The sequence below is a fragment of the Podarcis tiliguerta genome (assembly GCF_965153285.1).
Source record: "Podarcis tiliguerta genome assembly, chromosome: 6".
Lineage (NCBI taxonomy): Eukaryota > Metazoa > Chordata > Lepidosauria > Squamata > Lacertidae > Podarcis > Podarcis tiliguerta.
Window position 1 is genome coordinate 93731695 of NC_139539.1, and position 24508 is coordinate 93756202.

At 46.4% G+C, this 24508-nt stretch overlaps 1 protein-coding gene and 1 long non-coding RNA gene across 4 annotated transcripts in view; one reads left to right on the plus strand and one right to left on the minus strand.

Annotated features, from left to right (window-relative positions):
- Positions 1-20222, plus strand: part of TNR (tenascin R) — a 391224-nt gene extending 371002 nt beyond the window's left edge. For all 3 annotated transcript variants that reach the window (XM_083446252.1, XM_083446254.1, XM_083446253.1), the window contains 5 exons: positions 2778-2929; positions 10089-10185; positions 13292-13453; positions 17081-17244; positions 19035-20222. In XM_083446252.1, the coding sequence (XP_083302378.1) occupies positions 2778-2929; positions 10089-10185; positions 13292-13453; positions 17081-17244; positions 19035-19154 (695 nt within the window). In that variant the 3' untranslated portion in view covers positions 19155-20222. The remainder of the gene's footprint in view (positions 1-2777; positions 2930-10088; positions 10186-13291; positions 13454-17080; positions 17245-19034) is intronic.
- Positions 12021-24508, minus strand: part of LOC310680135 — a 31743-nt gene continuing 19255 nt past the window's right edge. The window contains exon 3 of the long non-coding RNA XR_014512656.1: positions 12021-12280. This is a non-coding gene — a long non-coding RNA (uncharacterized lncRNA). The remainder of the gene's footprint in view (positions 12281-24508) is intronic.

A 24508-nucleotide genomic window follows, 5' to 3' on the forward strand; every position in this document is an offset into this window, starting at 1 on the left:
AGTGGCGAAGTGACTGGGCTACAGGTCAGGAAAACCAGCTTGGTTTGAATTTTATCTCTGTCATGATGACTTTACCAGGTAGCCTTGAAGTAATAGTGCCACTGTATTCTGCTCTGGTCAGACCTCACCTGGAGTACTGTGTCCAGTTCTGGGCACCACAGTTCAAGAAAGACACTGACAAACTGGAACGTGTCCAGAGGAGGGCAACCAAAATGGTCAAAGGCCTGGAAACGATGCCTTATGAGGAACGGCTAAGGGAGCTGGGCATGTTTAGCCTGGAGAAGAGGAGGTTAAGGGGTGATATGATAGCCATGTTCAAATATATAAAAGGATGTCACATAGAGGAGGGAGAAAGGTTGTTTTCTGCTGCTCCAGAGAAGCGGACACGGAGCAATGGATCCAAACTACAAGAAAGAAGATTCCACCTAAACATTAGGAAGAACTTCCTGACAGTAAGAGCTGTTTGACAGTGGAATTTGCTGCCAAGGAGTGTAGTGGAGTCTCCTTCTTTGGAGGTCTTTAAGCAGAGGCTTGACAACCATATGTCAGGAGTGCTCTGATGGTGTTTCCTGCTTGGCAGGGGGTTGGACTCGATGGCCCTTGTGGTCTCTTCCAACTCTATGATTCTATGATTCTATGAATCTCTTGCGCCACCGCCATTTGTCTCCCAAGCTAAATCTGCAAATCTGCAGGACATAGCGAATCCAGAGACAAATAATAACGTGGGGGGGGGGGCAAATTTCCACATGAATACAGCGCAGGAGAAAGGCCTGGTGAAGGAACACCTCCCTGAAGATCACAACCCCAGTTTAATTTCCAAACCCATCTTCAACAGCTGATCTTTCTAAAGCAAGAGATGCAGGGAACCTCAAGTGCAAGATTCAAACATGCCCTTAGCATAATGTGCAGGTTGACCCTAGAAAGCTAAGAATCGCAGCAGCAGCCTCCTTCGATTCTCAAAAGGCTTTCCAGGAGAACAATAAAGTGTGATTAACAAAAGAAAAAATCCCCAGTTGTACACTGAAAGACTTGAACCTGCTCAGGTTGACTAGAGACATAACAAGGTGCTTTCATTCCCCCAGCCATGCTAATAGCTGTCCGTTGTGGCTCACATGTACATGAGATTCTAGGGGAATTGCGAGATAAGCGGCACAAAGGAAACTTTATTATTAATGTCGCCCAGGTCTTCCAAGGTCTGTTTAGAGTTCAAAAGGTATGAATATGAATTGAAACAAGTAATCACTATGGAGCACCAGGAAGCTTGGATGTTATGAAATTGAAACAAGTCCCCTGACAGAGGAGGAGGAAATAGTTAAAGGAGGGCGGGGGGGGGAGAGATTCTGTGAGCAAGGCTCCTTCCAGAGGGGTAACCACAGTTAGCCTTTTGTTGGCTGAGAGGGGAGATAATTCTGTGATATAAGACTAAGGGCTTATCCAGACTTCCTCTTGTCCTACTGCTCCTCCCCCCTGGGGAAAAATGCTCTTTAGTGCTCAGAAAAAATGGCAGTTTGGGTTTTCTCCAGATTGCCATTTGCTCCGATTTTGCACTAAAGAGCAGCAGGGCAAGAGGAAATGTGGACCAAGTGGGGAGACCAGGGTTAAAATCCCCACTCACACATAAAGCTCACTGGGTGACTTTGGACCAGTCACCATCACTTCGCCTAACCTACCTCACAGGATTGTTGTCAGGATGAAAGGGGGAGGGAGAGAACCACGTGTACCACCTTGAGCTCCTTGGAAGACAAAGGGAGTATATAAATGTAATAAATAAATAAATATTTTTTTAAAGTGCTCGGACTACATTCCACACTTTTACTTATAAAACAACATCATTGGCGCCAAGAAACATCAAATCACCATGGTATAGTTATAGAAATTAATCAAATTTAGTTTTCCCACCCCATTTCTCTTTCGGTAATTTTATATATATTTCCTCAACTTCCACCAGCCATGGGATGGACAACGAGCTTGCAGAGCACTGAACCCCTGCTCTGTGGCCAATGGAAATCCTACTTTCATTGATTTCTGTCTGTAGGAGACCCAGATTTTCCTGTAGGTTTTCATGGTCTTGTCAAGGCCCTGGAGTCTCCTTGAAATAAGCTGACCCTCTGCTTAGGGAGGCCCATTTCCTCATGGGGCTCGCCCAGCCTTCCTTTTGTGCCACACTCTTCAGGCACAGGTCCATGTTTTAAAACTCCACGTCCCAAGTGCTTTCTCCAGGAAAACCTGTGTTTTGCCACTGAATTGGATCAAACAGCAATCCGCAGAAAACCTGATTGTCGTTTGCTCTGATTCAGCAGTAAAACATGGTTTTTCCAGCGGAAAGTACTGGGACAAAAACAAACCTGGTTGGACACAGAGCTTTAAAGTCTGGATCTATGCCTAGAAATTTGTCACAAAAGGAAGTCTGGTTGAACCCATGCTTCAAGTATAGAAGGTCCTAAGTTAAAAAGTTCTCAGGAAGACTCATCCCAGATAACTGTTGTCACCTGGAGTCCTAGAGTAGATTAAACCAATACCCTCAACTTCCTCCAGTCTTCCATCTTTTCTTTGTGCAATATCAGACACTCAAAGTGTCCCTTAGTGTCCCCGTTATCAGCAAAACTGATTTAAATTTAAAAATGGGCACAGTTTATTCTCCATACAGCAAGAGCACTCACAGGATCCGACCTCCCTGTCGTGGTCTTGGCTTATCATGAACAAAAGTGTTTGCCAATGTGATATGCAAGCAGAGGTGTGACATCACTGCTGACGTGTTCACTGCGCTAATTTTACAGGAGGTCGTGTGTTTATGAATCCTCAAGATTGTGCCCAACATTTGATGAATGGCGACATGATGAGCGGTGTTTACACCATCTCTCTTAATGGGGATCTTGGCCAGAGAGTGCAAGTGTACTGTGATATGACCACGGATGGAGGCGGATGGATTGTAAGTGAGCAAACAAACTTGTTATGCAAGTCCTCTTCTTCTTCTTCAATCAAAAAGTCATATTTATGAGGGTTTAATGGCTTCACAGAGTTATGTGATTCATGAGTCCAATATTTGAGTCGGGTATGTGTGGAATGCCTTATTAACATTTTGTTAAACTGAGTGGCTGAAGTTATAATTCTTCATGGTTGAGTACTTTCCTTAGTTTCTAGAAATTAAGTCTCTCCACGGGCAGGGGAAAGCGTATGCATCAAGCTCACAATCCAGCACATGAGCACTAAGGCAAGATGCAGCACAATGTCTGCCACTTCACACACGGCAACCACTGAGTTATATTTTGAACTTTTGACAACGTGTCGTGGGATAATGTTTTTCCTCCTCTTTTTATCTCTTCGCTTTTAAACTGGCCTAGGACAGTCTAAGGCAGGGGTCTGCAACCCGCGGCTCCGGAGCCGCATGTGGCTCTTTTACACCTTTGCCACGGCTCCGGGGTGGATACTTGCGAGGGGAGGAGGCGCATTGTGTGCCCCAACACTCCCCACTGTGGCGGGTGCTGTACTGGCTGTGACGTCGCATGGGGGCGGTGCGTGCGTTAGTCACGCACCGTCCCAATGTCACCTTCCCGCCCGCCCATCCGCTACATTGTAAGGGGCATGTACGCTGGTCACTGCATTGAAAGGGGGCATGTATGCTGGTCACACACACACACACACACAAAGGTAACTTGTTAATTTATTTATTATGTTAGTTTATTTCTATGAGGAGGAGTAATTCTGAGGGGTCAAACAAAGAAATAATAAAAAAAGTGACAAAAAAGTTATTTTTATAATGACGAGTTTTGCGGCTCCCAGTTTTTTTTTCCTTTGGAAACGGGTCCAAGTGGCTCTTTTTGTCTTAAAGGTTGCAGACCCCTGGTCTAAGGCATCTGACAGCATTCTCTTTCTTTTTTAAAAGAGCCTTAAACCAAGAAAGTAAGTTGGAATTTTATTGTAGCAAAATCCACAGTTAGAACAGCAGGGCTCTAAGGGACAACAGGTGCCAAGCTTTACCAACCCAGTGGTAGTAGACATGCCTGGGAAGTGTGATTACCTTCGCTCCCTGAACCAGCACATAGCCAAAGAAGGCAGTGTCCCTTCAGTGTTCATTTCTGCACTTGAAATCTGGTGAACATTGTCGTCCCCATTCTTGCAAGAGCCAGACTACCAGGATGCTAAGGATCTGTTCAGCAGGGTGATTCAGCCAATCCTGGCTTCCTTGTGACTAGTAAGTACATATGATGCAATATATACAGTGGTACCTCGGGTTAAGTACTTAATTCGTTCCTGAGGTCTGTACTTAACCTGAAACTGTTCTTAACCTGAAGACCACTTTAGCTAATGGGGCCTCCAGCTGCTGCCGTGCTGCCGGAGCATGATTTCTGTTCTCATCCTGAAGCAAAGTTCTTAACCTGAAGCACTATTTCTGGGTTAGTGGAGTCTGTAACCTGAAGAGTATGTAACCAGAGGTACCACTGTATATGATGCATATATTTGCAAAAACAAGTTTATCCTCACTCATTGTTCACACTTTACATTTTTACATTTTTAGGATGCAGGTGGCGCTGTGGTCTAAACTACTGAGCCTAGGGCTTGCCGATCGGAAGGTTGGCAGTTCGAATCCCAGCAACGGGGTGAGCTCCCATTGCCTGGTCCCTGCTCCTGCCCACCTAGCAGTTCGAAAGCACGTCAAAGTGCAAGTAGATAAATAGCGGGAAGGTAAACGACGTTTCCGTGCGCTGCTGTGGTTCACCAGAAGCGGCTTAGTCATGCTGGCCACATGGCCTGGAAGCTGTCTGCAGACAAACGCTGGCTCCCTCGGCCTACAGAGCGAAATGAGCGCGCAACCCCAGAGTCGTCCGCGACTGGACCTAATGGTCAGGGGTACCTTTAGCTTTAGCTTATAGTATTTTAATAAATGTAATATGTGAAGCAGTTCTAACAGTGTAAATTTGGCTACTACATCCCATATCTTAAGAGAGCACAGACAATGGGCAGCCTGGAGGCACAATGATGAATGACAACTGTGCAGGAGGAGCCTCAACTTTGCTGGGTTCTAAGGTCTACCCTTGACAAGATGGCGTCCATTTTAGCTGTTGTGGAGGATACAATACACACCGTGTTATTTAAATTTATGTGAAGAGGCCTCTCTCTCTCTCTCTCTCTCTCTCTCTCTCTCTCTCTCTCTCTCTCTTTCTCACACAATTTTTCTTTTTTGAGAAAAAGGAGGGAAGAAGTTAGACTGGATAAATGGGGCCTAAATGTTTTCTCTCTCTGCTGCCACTCTGCTCCAAATCCACACGGCTTTTCTCCCCATAGAGTTCCACATGTATCTTTGTGAGGATAAAACACAATAATCTCTGGAGGTGGCAGCCCTGGAGTCCAGCAACAGCCAGGGAAAGGGTTAATTAGCACCCAGTACGACTTTTAAATTGCCTCTCCCAAAGCAGCTTTTTCTCTTTGAAAAACCAAGAGGCCAGGGGTGGGGAACAGTGTTGCATGCCTTTAATTGTGTAGTTAGGCTTTGAAAGAAAAGAAAAAGAAAAGAGAAGAAGAGAAGAAGAGAAAAGAGAAGAGAAGAAGGCACTAGTCAATAACTAGAACCATCTCACCAGGGTACTCTATTTTCCATGCCTTAGGGACTAAGTTAATAATAGTTACACTCTGAGAGATTCCTGGTGATTTATTTGACACATGCAACTCCTTTGGAGAGTGAAGCTGGAGTTGATTCATGATGCTATCAAGGAAATTAATCGACGGTGTCTTTCAAAATTTGCATTTCACTGCTCAACATATGGCAGCTACGGTAAGCGCACAATAGACCCAGGATGGCCCCTGAAAGGCTTGCAGGCAGGATTTCGCCTCAGGAGCAACTTTTCCTGGTTCTTTGTGGTCCTACCAAATGTTAATCAAGGTGTGGTAGAAAGCCAGTTTTGCTCACATTTTCACTTGTAAGGATTTTACATTTGCATTCTATATAAATATTACCATCTTGCCTTCCAATGTGCCTCCTGGTAATGCGGAGGACCAGCACATAGGTACCTTTTCAGAGCATCCTTCAGAAAGCGCATTATATCTTTGTATGCCCTGCTGACAGCCTTCCATAGCTGTCACCTCACAGAGTGTTTGTTGTGGGGGAGGAAGGGAAAGGAGATTGTTAGCCGCTTTGAGACTCCTGAAGGGGAGTGAAAGGCGGGATATCAAATCCAAACTCTTCATCTCTTCTGAAGTGCTTACTGCTAAGAGGCGCCACATTGATTGAAGAGTCAGACCACCCATGAGGGCATTGGCTTGTCCCTGCTCACAGGCTGGTAACCAGAGTGTATAATGACCCTTAAGAGTACAGAAGCCTCCTCTGCATTAGGGAAATGTCATTCCTTGTGGAACCAGATGATCAATTCCTGTCTTAAGGCAGGAGTAACATGGACCTAAGGGACGCGGGTGGCGCTGTGGGTAAAACCTCAGCGCCTAGGACTTGCCGATCACATGGTCGGCAGTTCGAATCCCCGCGGCGGGGTGCGCTCCCGTTGCTCGGTCCCAGTGCCTGCCAACCTAGCAGTTCAAAAGCACCCCCGGGTGCAAGTAGATAAATAGGGACCGCTTACGAGCGGGAAGGTAAATGGCGTTCCGTGTGCTGCACTGGCTCGCCAGATGCAGCTTGTCACGCTGGCCACGTGACCCGGAAGTGTCTGCGGACAGCGCTGGCTCCCGGCCTATAGAGTGAGATGAGCACACAACCCTAGAGTCTGGCAAGACTGGCCCATACGGGCAGGGGTACCTTTACCCTTTACCTTTAACATGGACCTAAGGGACGCGGGTGGCGCTGTGAGTTAAACCACAGAGCCTAGAACTTGCCGATCAGAAGGTCGGCAGTTCGAATTCCTGCAACGGGGTGAGCTCCCGTTGCTCAGTCCCTGCTCCTGCCAACCTAGCAGTTCAAAAGCACGTCAAAGTGCAAGTAGATAAATGGGTACCACTCTGGTGGGAAGGTAAAGGGCGTTTCTGTGTGCTGCTCTGGTTCGCCAGAAGCGGCTTAGTCATGCTGGCCACATGACCCGGAAGCTGTATGCCGGCTCCCTCAGCCAATAAAGCGAGATGAGCACCGCAACCCCAGAGTCGGTCACGACTGGACCTAATGGCCAGGGGTCCCCTTTACCTTAACACGGACCTGGGAAATCTGGCCCCATGTACCAGAGTACAGAGCAAGGCTGCTAATGAAGGGGACGGTGTACCACCATGAAGAGTTCAGTCAAAGAGTAATGGACAAGGTTGCCAGTGGCCTTATTAGTTAGCAACGGGGAACAGACATTGCTCAGGCAAAAGGGAAGGTGGTTAGTTTTTCTTGTGGGACTGACATCATCATTCAGCTGCCTGGTGGGTGGCTAAGTAGATACCTGATGGGTGACCAGGTACCATGAGGGAATATTTCAAAGCAATAGAATGCAGTCCACTGTGACTGAATAGCTGCAGCTGCAAGGTGTGCAAAGAAGCCAGGATAACATAGGGCTGACTTTTGCCTATAAACTTTATGGCACCCAACATTATTGCTATTAGTATTGATTATATTTTTGCCCCATCTTTCCTCTCAACGGAGCCTAGGGTGGCAAACAACCAAACAGTAAAATAATACAATTGTTTATAAACATGAAGAATGTTTAAAAAGAGCCACATTTTGTCATGGACTGGTTGGACGCGGAGAAATGGTGGGTGGAACCAGCTGAGGAACCACCAAGGGAGGAAGGCTCAGAGCCCAGGGATTGGTAGTGGGACAATGATGAGTGGTCAGAGGGTGAAGACTAGGAAGAGGACGTGTCAGAAGCTGAAGAGGTAACCAGGTTTAGTGAGCTGGGAGAGTCTGTGGCAGAAAGTGTCAGCATCGCCCTTGAGCCAGTGTCACCAACTGGACACATCCACCTCAGCCCCGACTGGGCTAGGCGAGCTGGATAGCACTTCCAGAGACCACCTTCCTCACAGGAACAGGTCCAAGTGCCGTGGACTCACAACTCAGAGCTGTGAGCACCGCAAATCACTCCAACAAGAAGACAGTCGTTGTACAGCAGAGTACAGCAGAGCATAAATCACTCGGACGATAGCGCTGAAGAATATCTTCTTTTATTCACTAACAGCTACTGTACTATACAAACTATATACAAATGGAGATGCTGGACTGCACTGAGTCTTACAGCTGCTTTCTGCAGCGACCTTATCTACACAGAGATAACACTCAGTCTTTTTCTCTCCCTGACTGACTCACTCACTGACCGACTCTCTCTCTCTGTCTGAGATGTGGTGCTGGAGCAGAATAAGTAGATATAAGAACACGCCTCCTCCTCTCTGCAGAATCAGCAGACTGCTCAGGAGATTCTTGGGTATGGGAGGGGTGAAATCTCCTCAGAAAGAAGTCCAGAATCAGAGGCAGAATCTGAAGCAAGCAAGTGAGAGGAGGGAGGTCTAGAAGCAGAGATGAGTCAGGCTGGTGAAGAGTCGGAGGTGTCCACCACTCCTTCTGCAACAAGCTCCCTTCCTCCCAGAACCAGGAGGGGGTGAAACAGGTGGCACAAAGATAGGCTTCATCCAGGCGCAGACTCCAATTGCTTGGAAAAAGCACCAGAGAGGAGGAGACATAGACGGCTGTGGGGAGGTGGGGACCTTTAGCCTTGGCAAATGGTTTCATGGAATAGGACCTATTGTGCCTGAGCTGTTGTGCTCATCAGGCCTGACACTCAGCCAAGTCTATGAAGATCGTGTTTTTGCTAATAAAAGAGTAAATAACTGTGTCATTTACCGACCGGCTCGCTCTATGACACATGTCCTCACAACTAACAATTTCATGCTTGTCAGAAGCAGTATATTTCAGCCCTCATATTCCCAGGTTAACATGAATGTTTTTAAATTCCTCCTGAATGTTAATAAACAGGGAAGCAGATGCACCTTGACCTGTGCCAGTAGGAGGCGCAATCCGGCACTGGAACTCTTGCAGCTATGGTACCTTTCTAAGCTTAACTGTGGTGGATGTGAAAGCCAAGGAAATCAATGGAGGGAGTTTGTGGAGGAAGTTAGCTGAACAGGGAATAGTGTTTACTTTCTTGAAAAAGAAACTTCAAGACTCAAGAAAGTCAGGGAGCTGTTCTGAGGTCATGTACAGTTGTAGCCTAAGTCAGGGAGACAACAGTTGTCCTCAAGAGTGGACAGTCTAGCTTTAAACCCATACTGCTCCTGGCACAGAACACATACCTGTACAGTGGTACCTCGGGTTAAGAACTTAATTCATTCTGGAAGTCCGTTCTTAACCTGAAACTGTTCTTAACCTGAAGCAGCACTTTAGCTAATGGGGCCTCCTGCTGCTGCCGCGCTGCTGCCGTGCGATTTCTGTTCTCACCCTGAAGCAAAGTTCTTAACCCGAGGTACTATTTCTGGGTTAGCGTAGTCTGTAACCTGAAGCGTATGTAACCTGAAGCGTCTCTAACCCAAGGTACCACTGTACAAGCCAAATAAACGTACAGTATGGATTCTTAATACAGCCAACGTAGAGTTTTGAAGGAAAGTATTTTTTCTGTGTTATCCACTTCAAAGCCTGCCTGTCCAATTTCATGCTAAGGGCCCTACAGACAGAGTTGCTCTGTGCTGTGGAGCTAAATGTGCTTCCCTTTCATTTGAACACAAAAGTTGAAACCTGGGTTCTGTTGATGATAATTTGGTATTCTCATGGCTGAGCAGGGATGGGTACATATCCAATATAATACCCATCCTGCCACAGTGATGGAGCAAAAGTTGATCAGATAAACCTGGGATACATCCTTTATTTTCTGGAATGAGCATGGCAGCAAGACAATATTTCAGTCTTTTCTAGAACAGCTAGGAAGGCATTATAAAAAGAATGTATGATGAGCAGTGACTCTGCCCAGAACATACATATGTTCATGTATATACAATAATCTATGGAGACACCTGAGGTTTTATATCTGAAGTTTAAAACCTTAAAGTTTATTCATTTGAAGTTTCCACCTGGAAGGGCCACCTGTTCTCCTGCCATTTCCCTGGTAACAAAGGCCATCTACAGGTATACGTGTCTCATATATCATAAGGTTTGGTCTGCATCACCATTGTGCTTTCTTCCTCTGCAGGTGTTTCAGAGACGGCAGAATGGGCTGACAGATTTTTTTCGGAAGTGGGCAGATTATCGTATTGGCTTTGGAAACTTAGAGGACGAGTTCTGGCTGGGTAACAAACCTTTACCCTTTTCTTGTCCCTGTCACTGTCAGCCATGAAACCAGACACCTGTCCATCATATTGTCTTGCAACAGGCGCACTTGGTTTCTCTCTCTCTGTCATTCATTTCTTCTTTGCCTTCTGTGCATCATCAGACAGTTATCTGTCTCTTTCACTCTTCCTGCATTCTCCATCAATCTGCCTTTTGACTTGTCAGGTTTCTCCATTCTTTGTCCTGTCCGTGTTCCTCATTAATGATGGGCTCTGTGGCATGAAAGGCTCATAACTGGGATCTGGTCGCTGCTTCATTTGTTAGGTGAAGCTTAATTGCCCTTTAGCCCCCATGGAACTGTGGTCAAACATCCTTTTGCTCACAAAACAAGCTAGATGGAGTCATTTCGTTCCATTTCAATGCGCTTTGTCTGCATCACAGATACACTCTGCCATTCAGCATGATTGGCAGTTTCTGCTGAGGGAAAAGCCCAAGCATAAACTGAGGAATTCTTTTGGGTTACATCAAGCAAATGTACATCTACCGCAAGATATGTTAGCCCTATCTCTGGTGCGTAGGAAGGATGTATCAACACTACATAATTAAACTGATTTGATAATAATTCCACCACCCCAGGGAACTCTGGGAACTGCTGTTCTATGAGAGGAGCTCAAGGTCTCTAACACACAATTCTCAACACGTTCACCAAGCTACAATTACCAGGATCCTTCCAGAGGGCAAGGGGAGCCTGGCTTGCAAACTGCAGAGACACCCCTGGAGTATTTTTAGTGGCAAAAGTAGGAATTTTAGCACTGCTGAAAATATAACTTGTTTTATTGAGTTTTTATTTTCTCATGAGCTATCTATGAAGAAGAAAGATTGCAGAAAAACAATTCACCCTATAGGCAGAAATATGTGTAGCCGATGAGCCCAAGGCTACGTCTGATGAGTTTATTCCATTCTTGAAACAGTTGTGGGTGGAGGGCAATCAGGGGACCATGGAGGAGCTGGCTGTAGAGACCAGAGTACTGGCAACAGCATGGCCAAAGCAACAGCTTATGTCACGCAGGCCAAATTGGGGCCACCAGGGATCAAAATTTGGCTCATGAGGCTGTTTTGCCACAGCCATGCCTACCTGCCCCACACCTGAAGTCAGGTATGGGCCAGAAAAAGACATGGCTTCAAAGAAACAGCCAGGATTGTGTTTGCCCTTTGCTGCTCTCAGTGGCGTAGCGTGGGGGGTGCAGGGGGGGCCGGCCGCACCGGGCGCAACATCTGGGGGGGCGCACTCGCACTCGCAGCTCTCTGCCCCTACCTGGCTCACTCACTCTCTCTCACTGCAGTGCTGGCTGTGCGAATCCAATCCGAGCCGCCGGGTCGCCGCCCACTGTGGAGGGGAGGGTGCCAGGCGTGCGGTGCGATGCGGAGAGAGAGCGAGGGACTATCTGGGGGAGGGACAGTGCAGCGGGGGGGGGCGCAAATTACTTGCCTTGCCCCGGGTGCTGACAACCCACGCTACGCCACTGGCTGCTCTCACCTGGCATGTTAGTTTCTCATATGGCAAATGTTTATTGAATACATAAGTTGATCAGACTGTGGCAGGAATCCACCCAACACTCGTGGAGAAATCTGGCATGATCTCTTAGAGGAATCAAACGAAACTTTAACACATGGCATGATAAAAGTCTGTACTTTTATCAGGACAAGCTACTTGTTGTTTACTGTTGTAACAATTGTTTCCTCAAAATTTATCTTCTGTACCATGAAAATAAATAAAAACAGTTGAAAGAAAGAGAGAAAGAAAGAAAGAAAGAGAGAGAGAAAGAAAGAAAGAGAGAGAGGGGGGGAGAGAGAGAAAGAAAGAAAGAAAGAAAGAAAGAAAGAAAGAAGGAAGGAAGAGTCAGGGGTCTTAGAATGTGCTCCCAACAGTTCTTCTGCAAGCAGGGTTTGTCACAGAGCCGAATCCAGCTGCAAGCCTCATTTGTGGCAGGGCATATTCTTGGCACACAAAGCTCAGATTCAAGTTGCTCCTGCAAAGGAACATTGTGCCTTGCTGCCCAGCTTGAACTCGTTGGATGGCAAAGGCAAAAAATCTTTCTTAAATGCACATTGCACCTGCAAAGGAAGAAAGGAAAAATTAGGAGTGCATTCCTGATTCTGTCCTTTGAAGTTGTCGCCTGCTGTCATGGTACTGTCAGGTGATTGACACATGGGTGGCCCCACACAGGTAGCACACACAATGGGGGGGGGGTCCTGTTCCCCCTTCCCCAATGTAAGCCCATGGAACAGCGATTCCCCACCCTTGGGTTATGGAATATTGGGATAAAATAGTTATTTCCCAGTTCTCATGGAGTTAACAGACAATGGTGTTTTTTATTGCTGACCTACACTTGACTCCATGCCTTCTTATAATGGCCAGTTAGGTTGGGGAGGAAGCACAGAGCAACAAATGGACAGTCCAGCATGGGGCTTGGCTTCTGGGTCCCGTTATCCAGAACCCACATCCGATTTGCACCTCCTGGACAACAAAGGCTAGACTCAGGACAGAGGGGGTTGAACAACAACAACAACATGGAGTATGACAAATTCCCACTCTGCTTTTACAGTGGTGCCTCGCAAGACGAAAAGAATCCGTTCCGCGAGTCTCTTCGTGTTGCGGTTTTTTTCGTCTTGCGAAGCAAGCCCATTAGCGGATTAGCGCTATTAGCGGTTTAGCGGCTATTAAAGGCTTAAGGGATTAGCGGATTAGCTGCTAAAAGGCTATTAGCGGCTTAGATCAGCTGATAAGCGGCTTAGATCAGCTGTCAAGCGTCTTAGCGAACAGCTGTTAAGCGGCTTTGGGGCTTGGGAAAAGGGGGGGGAGGGGGGAAAAAACCCCAGGAATCGCAAGACATTTTCGTCTTGCGAAGCAAGCCCATAGCAAATTCGTTTTGTGATGCACCTCCAAAACGGAAAACCCTTTCGTCTAGCGGGTTTTCCGTCTTGCGAGGCATTCGTCTTGCGGGGCACCACTGTACTCCCAATTCCACATCGCAGCATGTGCATTGAGAGCCAGTTCTTACACCGTGCTGTTCACATGATTTCTAGGCATGCAATCCTATAAACTCTTTTTTGTTGTCTTTCTAGGACTAGACAATATGCACAAGATCACATCGCAGGGGCGCTATGAACTGCGGATAGATATGAGAGACGGCCAGGAATCAGCCTTCGCGTATTATGACAAGTTCTCCGTTGGAGATGCCAGGAGCCTGTACAAGCTCCGGATAGGGGACTACAATGGCACCGCTGGTACAAATTCTTTTTTATTTATTTATAATATTTTATTAAGATTTTCACGTAAGAAAAAGGAAAAATACAAAAAAAATAAAAACAATTCAATTTTCATAATGTTTCTTACATTTGCTTATTTCCCGGACCTCCCCACACCTCCCCTCTCTGTATTCCAGTTCAATTATTTATTCAGCAAATCCCTTCCCTCTACCTTATCCTTATCTTGATCTTTATATATTATACCTTTAGTTTTTCGTCTATTAACCTTCCATTTTTCCATATTCCTTCATCCCATTATTACTAATAACCCTTTAATCTCAATCCAACGTCATTCTAACATTCATTAATTTTGTAGTGTTTCTGTAAATAGTCTTTAAATTTCTTCCAATCTTCTTCCACTAACTTTTTTCCCTGGTTTCGGACCGCTGGTACAAATTCAGGGCATATTCCCCACTCGCTACTCTAAGACTTTTTTCCTCAGGCTTAACAGCTCTCGCCTCATCTCACCCACACAAGAGATCAGCCAATTCTCTCCATGCAAACCAATCACATCTCTATTTATCTCCACCCCCACCCATGTATTTCATTCTCCTCCTTCTCCAGTTTAATTCATAAGGTGGGAATATACAAAGAGGACCCATGCAGCAGCTTTTTTGAAAGTATGCAATGTGGCCTTTATAAGAGTTAGTAGGTAAGCCCAAGTGTCTCCTGAGGAAATAACAAAAATAGCTTGGTGGTGATCCTTCTTTGCATGCAAAAGGTCCCAGGTTCAAGCCCTGACATCTCCACGTAAGATAATCTCATGTCGCAGTGGCTTAGATGAGGTAGCTAAAAAAGCCAATGAGGTAGCTTAAAAAGCCAATGCAATTCTGGGCTGCATCAATAGGAGTATAGCATCTAGATCAAGGGAAGTAATAGTGCCACTGTATTCTGCTCTGGTCAGACCTCACCTGGAGTACTGTGTCCAGTTCTGGGCGCCACAGTTCAAGAAGGACACTGACAAACTGGAACGTGTCCAGAGGAGGGCAACCAAAATGGTCAAAGGCCTGGAAACGATGCCTTATGAGGAACGGCTAAGGGAGCTGGGCATGTTTAGCCTGGAGAAGAGGAGGTTAAGGGGTGATATGATAGCCATGTTCAAATATATAAAAGGATGTCACCTAGAGGAGGGAGAAAGGTTGTTTTCTGCGGCTCCAGAGAAGCGGACACGGAGCAATGAATCCAAACTACAAGAAAGAAGATTCCACCTAAACATTAGGAAGAACTTCCTGACAGTAAGAGCTGTTCGACAGTGGAATTTGCTGCCAAGGAGTGTGGTGGAGTCTCCTTCTTTGGAGGTCTTTAAGCAGAGGCTTGACAACCATATGTCAGGAGTGCTCTGATGGTGTTTCCTGCTTGGCAGGGGGTTGGACTCGATGGCCCTTGTAGTCTCTTCCAACTCTATGATTCAATGATTCTATGATTGACCCATTCATCTGAAACCCTAGACTGCAGATTCATATGCTCCCATATAACACTTGGCCAAAAGATGTAAACATCTGTCTCCCTCTTGTATCTATCAGTGATGATGAGCTTCTAAAATGGAACCCAGTCAAATGCTGAGCCAAAAATGGGGTGGGGGTGATTTTTGCAAACATTTTTGTTGTTCTCTCCCCCCCCCCCATCAGTGAATTTTCAAAGGAGCTCAAAGGGTGACAAAGTGTTCACCTGTTATGGCAACTGGAACTTTCCACGTTCCTCAAGCCATACTGATAGCAATGTGTAGGTGATGGACTGATGATTAAATCTGTACATTGAAATTTATACCTCCTACCCCGTGTTTGTGCAAGGAATATGAAAAGTAGATGGGCTGTGAAGCTGTTTTAGCAGAGTACAACACTTGCATGTTTGGCATCTTACTAAACCTTAGGAATAAGGCAATTACACATTTTTATCCCTTTTATTTGTGGTCTCTGGACCTCCCCTTCATCACCCTAATTGCAGAAAGGGAACCACACGTTTTTAGTAAGATAAGCAAAAAAAAGGTTTACTTACATTTCAATGCAGGCAGCAAATACAATACAGGTAAAAAAAACCCTCTCGGGTACAAAACCCAAAAGTTGGTCTCAAAATAGGCTTTGTGTATGTGGAGCCCCCAGACAGATGTCTGATACGTTTAGAAGCATGATAGAATAGAGAGTCTCCTCAGAAGCAGAAGGAAGTAAAAAGGACAGTCTCCTGTCTTATAGAATCCCTGCCCAGAGGAGAAGTGTCCACACGGATGTTCCTCGCTAGGGAGTGTAAGAACTCTGTGTACTAGGCCCAATTATTTGCTTTGTGTGTTCATAAGCACATGCGCATAAGCAAACAGTTTGGGTGGGGATGATATCCTCTGCCATGCTGCACGCCTTTCTTCACTCTGAATGGGGGACGGGGGAGAGACTGGTACACATCACTGATGCCAAGGCAGTGAGGATACATGCCCTATGCCCTCCTGATCAGAATGAGGATAGTGAGAGGGCTTCCTTTGCCATCCGTGATGCTATGAGGTAGACATGCCTAATGGGTCGTGTAATTACACCAGTTGTTCTTGAGGGTGGGACGATGAGAAAACAGTGGTGTCGATGCAACAGCAGGTGCTCTTAACCAGCCTTGAAGATGCTGCCAGAGACTAACATGGCTCTGGAAGTAGCATAAAAGATGCATTTACTGGGGCAGGGGGTGTCAAACAATATGTCAGGCTGCCTGAAACACAAAAAGACTCCCACACTGTGCACCGCATACGTGCAGCAACCCCCAGAAGCTGCTTCTGCTTGCTTCTTAATTTGGGCCACTCTCACAACTCAGGGCTCGTACGCATTTTGCTTATCCTGCCCCTAGAAAGCAGGGGTCCAAGCAGTTTTCCACTTGTCCCATGCTTTCTAGACATGGGTCGGAGTAGTTTTCTATTCACCTCACTGCTTTCCCCAGGAATACCCGCCATTTAACGCTGAATAATAATAATAATAATAAATTTTATTTATACCCCGCCCTCCCCAGCCAAAGTTGGGCTCAGGGCGGCTAACAACAATCAAAATAATCCAACATTCTAAAAACCTTTCATTATAAAAATTAATTAAAATCAAATTGATGGCAACCATTAAGCAAGATTCTGTGCAGATTGCCAGAGGAGGGGGTCAGGCTGCGCCCTGGCCAAAGGCCTGGTGGAACAGCTCTGTCTTGCAGGCCCTGCGGAAAGATGTCAGGTCCCGCAGGGCCCTAGTCTCTTGTGACAGAGCGTTCCACCAGATTGGAGCTGCGGCCGAGAAGGCCCTGGCTCTAGTTGAGGCCAGCCTAACCTCTCTGTGGCCTGGGATCTTCAGGATGTTTTCATTTGCAGACCGTAAGTTCTTCTGTGGGACATACCAGGAGAGGCGGTCCCGTAAGTAAGATCTGAATCAGATCAAACGTCAATCCACTGAAAAACCTGACTGGCGTTTGCTCCGATTAGGAAGTAAAGAGTGGGTTTTCCCAGGAGAAAGAAGAGGGGAAAGCGGAAGTGAGGACAAGCCCTCAGTGCTTGTTCTGCACAGAGCCAAAACCAGTGCAGCCACCGAGCGACAAACATACATGCATGAACTCTGTCCCTTTGCAGGCAGAAGGGAAATGACCTGTCTTCTGTTGCAGGGGATTCACTCACATATCATCAGGGGCGCCCATTTTCCACCAGAGACAGAGACAACGATGTTGCCGTCACAAACTGTGCCATGTCATACAAAGGGGCCTGGTGGTATAAGAACTGTCACAGGACCAATCTCAACGGCAAGTATGGCGAGTCCCGACACAGCCAGGTAAGTGGAGGGTCAGTTCAGAGCTGCAAACAGGAGCTCAGCTTCTCTGCTTGTTAATGATACGTTTTGCAAGACTCTTAGCTCATCAGAAGAGAGCTGTGTGGTTAAGAGCATGAGCTCTCATCACCTGGTGACAAGCTCCCTGCTTATAGTGAACCAGCACAGCAGTGAAAGCACTAGACAAAGTACAGTGGTGCCTCGCAAGACGAAAAGAATCCGTTCCGCGAGTCTCTTCATCTTGCAGTTTTTTTCGTCTTGCGAAGCAAGCCCATTAGCGGATTAGCGCTATTAGCGCTATTAGTGGTTTAGCGGCTATTAGCGGCTATTAAAGGCTTAAGGGATCAGCGGATTAGCTGCTAAAAGGCTATTAGCGGCTGATAAGCGGCTTAGATCAGCTGTTAAGCGGCTTAGCGAACAGCTGTTAAGCGGCTTAGGGGCTTGGGAGAAAGGGGGGGGGAACCCCAGGAATCGCAAGACATTTTCGTCTTGCGAAGCAAGCCCATAGCAAATTCGTTTTGCGAAACACCTCCAAAATGGAAAACCCTTTCGTCTAGCGGGTTTTCCGTCTTGCGAGGCATTCGTCTTGCGGGGCACCACTGTAGTTTTATTTCATAGGGTGGTTTTATGTCTGTATGGAGTTTTTATACAGGGAATAGGGGGAATTTTAATTTAAAAAATATACTTTCCTACCTGCAGTCTAAAGTGGTATAGCGGAGGCTTCTGTCATCTCAAGTCCTGGTCTGTACAATGCTAAATAATGCAGTGATACAACTTCTGGGGTGGCAGAGAGCACTAGGCTACCAGGGAGAAAGTTTATCTTGCCTCTCCCTCTTCCAGCTATGTCAGTATTCTACTTAAACTAAGCTTCTCACATGGGGAGCATTCATTACAATGGTCCTCCTGCCGAAGCCCAAAGCAGTTCCCTTTACCATCTTGGGTCTCTATCACTTCATTCTTCTGAACGTGCAAATCAAGCCTAATGTACTTTGAATAAAAGCACTCTGAGGTTTAAATCTTATAATTATAAACAGAATAAAGCCAATCCTGCTTTTTTTAAGCCTTAAAAGTATTTCAGCAGGAAGTAGTTGTGAGTGCCCTGTTCTACTCCTCATGGCATCCTCCCTTTTTGTTATGCTACCTGAATTGCACGGCGAGTTCCCGCCCCCCACCAAGGATAAATAAAGACACCAGACACCAGAATTTAAGGTTAAACGGGCGAATTAGGTCACAACTTTATTGAATTCAGGAATGAGAGGCATTGGCTTAGGCATTGGTCCTATCGACTATCCGGCTCCAGCCCATTTGCTGGAGACACGGGAAGGGTTAACACCATAGAGGGGGGGTCTCCTGCTGAGGCACGTTAACTAGGAGCTCCCCGGGGTCACCGCTCGGGGGCGTGCCTTTGGCCCACACCTCCATAGGCTTCAGACAGGGCCACCCCCCCCCCCCCGGAGTCCTTTATCGCAGTGTTCCCCAACCTTTGGCCTCCAGCTGTTTTTGGACTACAATTCCCATCATCCTTGACCACTGGTCTTACTAGTGAGGGATGATGGGAGTTGTAGTCCAAAAACAGCTGGAGGCCCAAGGTTGGGGAACACTGCTTTATCGGACCACCCTTTGTTCTCTGGGGGGAGGTGATGGCGTTCCTCCCCCCCCACACACATCCTCTTAACCCCTTCTTACCAATGCCTAACAACCCCGCAGCCCCACCTCCTGGCCAGGTCCAGAAGTGGCTTTATCCCAAGTATCCCGACCCTTTGGCAATGACTTTCCCCCTGCTTTGCCCACAGGGTATTAACTGGTACCACTGGAAAGGACACGAGTTCTCCATACCCTTTGTGGAAATGAAGATGAGGCCCTACAACCATCACAACACCCTGGGGAGGAAGCGGAGGTCCCTGCAGCTGTGAAGGGGCCAGCATCCCTCTGGACAAGCAGTCCTTTTCTGTCATTTGTTTGTATTTTATAACCTGAAAAGGAGAGGACAAAAGGTAGCAGTCTGCTCCATACTGAGTGGCTGAGGGAAGCCATGACGCCCCTGAGGGATGGCTGACTTTGGTAAGATGCTTTGCTGTCATTCCCAGTGACTTTATTGAGTTCCTACCCAGCACACCTCCATAAAAGAAGAGGTTTTTTTTGTTCTCTCTTGAACCTATTAGAAAATGGCTTTATTTAAGGTTTTCCTTCTTAAACCGGTTTCTACTGTACGTGGGGTGCTTCTGTTCACATGCCAGCCTGTTCTGCCAGCGGGTACCAAGGTCGGCTCCCAGAGCTCTGGTTGCCCATTGCTGCTGCTGCTGCTACATGAACCAAGTGACATTTTCACAGTGATGCCTGCTGAGCCAGCAAATGTCCATCAGTCGGGGAAGAAGATTCCAAAATCTGGAAACTTACTGAACCCACTTGCAGAGGCCTCGCGGCTCCGTTCCTTTAAAGACCTGGCATTTGGGCCACCCTTCCCGCAAGGCAGGCGAAGAAACTTCATCCTTCCATCCCAACACAAACCCTTGGTCATGTTCCCAAAAACAAATGCAAGCAAATCTACTTGCTCGTGTGTCGAAATGATTTTGGAATTCAATGTCTCTCACCTGTATTGCTCCCATGCTGTACCAATTTTATAGGCACTCCAACTAAATTTCTCTCAGGCGTTTAAACGTTTGCCTGCTTTAAAGTCAACTTCTGAAAGGGGAGTTTAACAGAGTCAATGTCCCTTTAAAAAGCCTATGTCCCTTCCCCTCACCAGTCCATTGGTGGAAATAACTTCAAAGTGCAGCCACCTCCCTGTGTAGCCACGCATTTTGTGGCAGCGGCTTCCAGTTGCATCGACACAGACTAGTCAGTGCCAACCCACAAAGACTGTGGAGGGGCAGAGCAGAGGGACGCTTTGAGTTAACAACACCAAACCTGAGCCTCTTTTCTGGGTGTGGGGAGAACATCCCTGGGCGTGAAACGTGTGAATATTACAAAAGCAAGGCACTTAACTCAAGCAAGGCACTTAACTCCTCACGAGCCCCTATAAAACTCCTTAATTATTGCCTACCTTCAAGCAGAATGTTAGGAGGCTGAAACAACACGTTATGTGGAGATTTGTGTTGGGAACTACCAACATTCCCCACCCCACCAAACCCCCCACGTGAAATGCAGCAATGGCGGCCATCCACCAGGTTCTTTGGAGTGCCTGGGATGTGCCTGGGATGAGGGTGATGACTAACCCTTCCCCTCCACGCTGTTCTCCTAGTCAGAATCTCCACTAGTCTGCCCCTCCAAACTGCAGCCTCAGCAGCTGTTGCTTTTGTTATAACCACAAAAAGGGTTGCAAAAAAAGAATCACAGAACTGTCTTTTCCGTGATGATAAACCTGTGTCTGGGCTGTCCTGCTTCAGGCAGTGTGGGATGGGGGGGGCACACAATTAAATGTTCTCCAGCATTTTTTAAAAAAAGAAGCTTGCACATAGAAAACTAGCATATCAGGGGCCTGTCTGGGGTCCCTCGCAGCCTTGCCAAGGAGCTGGACACACAGAGCGGTGGCCCATGGAGCCACTCCATGCCAGAGTGGAGAGGTGCAATTTTTGAACACGCACACCCTGGACCTTGGCAGGATCCAACCTAACTGATCCCTAGCTATGCCCCTGGCTCGGATCTCAACCTTGACATCCATTTTTCTATGTGGAGGGAACGTTTGGTATGGGAGAACATTCAATCCTGCGAGTATCACCTGCCGCCTGAGGTGGGACAGCCCAGGTACCTGCTCTAGATTAAGGATCTAGGCCTCAGTTGGATGAGTGCAAGAAGTTCACCCCAATCCATTTGAAGCACTTGAGGTTATTCTGCCTGCATCAGTTTAGAGCTCTATTGGCCCAGAAAATTGTATTAATTTCCTAACTAGATTTTAAAAAAATCTGGCAGACTAGTCTCTTCGAAGCTTGAAACTCCCATGTCTATGAGGGCTTCTCTGAACTGGCTCTTTCACCCTGCCATAACACTGAGTTGTGTCTACTTCACCATTCCAGAAATTACCCCATAATCCCAGAAACCTACACAACACTGGGCAAAACACTGCATAATGGCATCCTCTCAACCAGACGTGGCCAAACTTGGCCCTCCAGATGTTTTGGGACTACAACTCCCATCATCCCTAGCTAACAGGACCAGTGGTCAGGGATGATGGGAATTGTAGTCCAACCACAGCTGGAGGGCCAAGTTTGGCCACGCCTGCTCTAGACACACACAAACTTGTTCCTGCCTGACAACAGTTTGTCCTAAAGAGTCACATTTTCAGAGGTGGACCACCACCAGGTTAGCTAGTGAAGTTTTTGATAAAAATTGGGCAAAATTATATATGCGACATTTAGAATTCAAAGAACAGAATTTATCCTTTAAAAGAAAAGGCTATTTTCATGGGAAACGCCCCTCTAAAACCAACTATGAGGAGACTGGAGCGACTGAATATTCCCTGATTCAGCAATGAGTTTCTCTGTTTCGCAATAGCATAACAATAATTAATATGAACACTGGCCATCTTGGCAGGCAGGAGGAAAAAGAAATGTTTCAATTCAAGTGTAGAAACAGTGCAAAACTGCCACCTTGTGGCGAGAACAAGAAAATACAGTGAATGGCCTAGTATCTCATTCTGGGTAGATACCTGAGGGCTCCACATCCCTATTTTACTCATTGCACAGGAATGCTTTTAAGATAATCTGCAGTTTTGCACATGGCAGCTGATACTTAAGATATAAAAAAGCAGAAACAATAGTCTCACTTGCGGAGGATTTTGAAATACTGGTAGCCTAGCCATTATGGGAGAAATAATGAACCCTCTGCTCTGCAGATTTCAAGTGTGACATGGGAAATAGTATTCCGGAAGGAATTGTTGTTGTTATATCCTGCCTATTTGCTGTGCTCACAGAGCACTTGAAGAAGCTGGCATGAATTAAAATGCAACGCAATAACCACAGAACAATATATTAACACAATGCAAGTTTTAAAAATGCAGGCTTGGGAACATGTCTGTGAGTTGACATCTAACTCCTCCAACAGATAAGAAAGTGTGCACAATTGGATTGAGGGGGTGGCTATCTGAAAATGCTAAAAAGAAAGATGTACATGAACTCTAAAAAAATGCAAACACATACATGTGCACAGGCAATATAAAATGTTCTCACAGAGCTCTTTAGAAAACTGCCCACATCTAAGGAAGAATCTAATTAAATGCACAATTGCGGGCACAGAGTCTTTCACAGATCACTACGTCAGCTCTTCTTACTTTGCCCAATGGAATTCCATTTTAGCAGCAGCATTCACTTCAGTTTTTCTTTAGATGCTTTTTCATGGATTGTGTTGCTTGTTAGAACATGGGGTTCCCTAGAACAGTATTGGAATTCCACAGATCAGTATTATTAGTAACACACACACACATTAAGGCAGCCTTTAGGATCAGTCCTATCCTCCATCTAATTCCCCTAGCAAGATTTGAGCACAGGCACCCTCTTCCCCTCCTGCAGTTTCCACAACTGGCACTCAGAAACATTGCTGCCTCCAGCTGTGGAGCCAGAGCACAGCAATTATGTCTAGCAGCCATCAACAGTGTTCTCCATGAATTTGTCAACTCCCCTTATAAAGCCATTCAAGTGGGAGAGAGTTCCACAGTTTAACTATGAGCTGCATGAAGAAGTACTTTCTTTGGCCTGTCATGAAACGTCCAACACTTCATTGGATGACCATGAATTTTAATGTTTTGAGACTGGAGTAAAACATTGCTCTATCCACTTTCTCTATGCCATGCATAATTTTATAAACTTCCATCATGTCACCTCTTGCCTTTTCTCTAAACTAAAAAGTCCCAAGTGCGGCAGCCTTTTTTGGCAGAGGAATCTCTCCAGACCCTTGATTATTTCAGCTGCGCTGTTCTAAACTTCCTCCAACCCTACAATATCCATTTTGAGGTGAGGTGATCAGAACAGTACATATTATTCCGCATGCAGTCGCACCATAGATTTGTATAACAGCATTATGATATCAGCAGTTTTATCTCTCGTCACCCCTATTTGACCTCCCCTGCAAAAGTTAGCTCAGGCCCTGAGATCTGCCCTGCATCTACTGTTGTGAAGACAGATTCCGCTTCTCTGCATTCTCCGTGTCCATGTTTAGCGCAACTTCAGCGCCATCCAAGGCTACAACTGCCTCCCTAAACAGTCTCCTGCTTCTTGTTGGTATTAATGTTTCTAGCAGTGCGCTCCTTAAATTCTTTTTTAGCAGCTCTTCCTGTCTGCTTGCACTTTATTGCCAAATTATGGGTTCCTTTTTGTCCTCTTCATTTGGACAAGATTTCCATTTTTTTGAAGAAAGACTTCTTAGCTTTAACAGCTCATTTGAGTCAAATGATTTGACTCTGCTCATTAACTATGCTGATTTCCTCTTGGCTCTCTTGGTCGGCAGTATACACTCCTCTTGAGCTTCTAACACGGCTTTTCAAATAACTCCCAAGCATTATAGAGCTTTGATCCTCTTGACTTTCCTTTGAACTTCATTCTTACCAAGTCTCCTCATTTTAGGGAAGTTTTTCTTTTGAAATCAAATGGGACTGTGTAGGATTTTCTTGGCAATTGACCCATTTATTTACATGTATGTTTAATTCAAGGGACGCGGGTGGTGCTGTGGGTAAAAGCCTCAGCGCCTAGGGCTTGCGAATCGAAAGGTCGGCGATTCGAATCCCTGCGGCGGGGTGCGCTCCCGTTGTTCGGTCCCAGTGCCTGCCAACCTAGCAGTTCCGGGAGCAAGTAGATAAATAGGGAAAGCACTCCCGGGAGCAAGTAGATAAATAGGGACCGCTTACTAGCGGGAAGGTAAACAGCGTTTCCATGTGCGGCTCTGGCTCGCCAGAGCAGCGATGTCACGCTGGCCACGTGACCCAGAAGTGTCTCCGGACAGCGCTGGCCCCCGGCCTCTTTGAGTGAGATGGGCGCACAACCCTAGAGTCTGTCAAGACTGGCCCGTACGGGCAGGGGTACCTCTACCTTTACCTTTACCTTTTAATTCAATAGCATTATGGACACTGTTCCCAGTTGCCTCAACAATCCTTACATCTTACACTAGGTCCTGAGTCACCACTCCTCTGGCCAGTCCTTAAGTATAATCCAGCCCTTCCCTTCTCTCAAGCCAATGGATTCAAGCTACAAGAAGGGAGATTCTGACTAAGCACACGGAAAAAACTTTCTGGCAGTAAGAGCTGGTCGAGAGAGGAACTGTCTCCCTTGGGAGGTTGTGG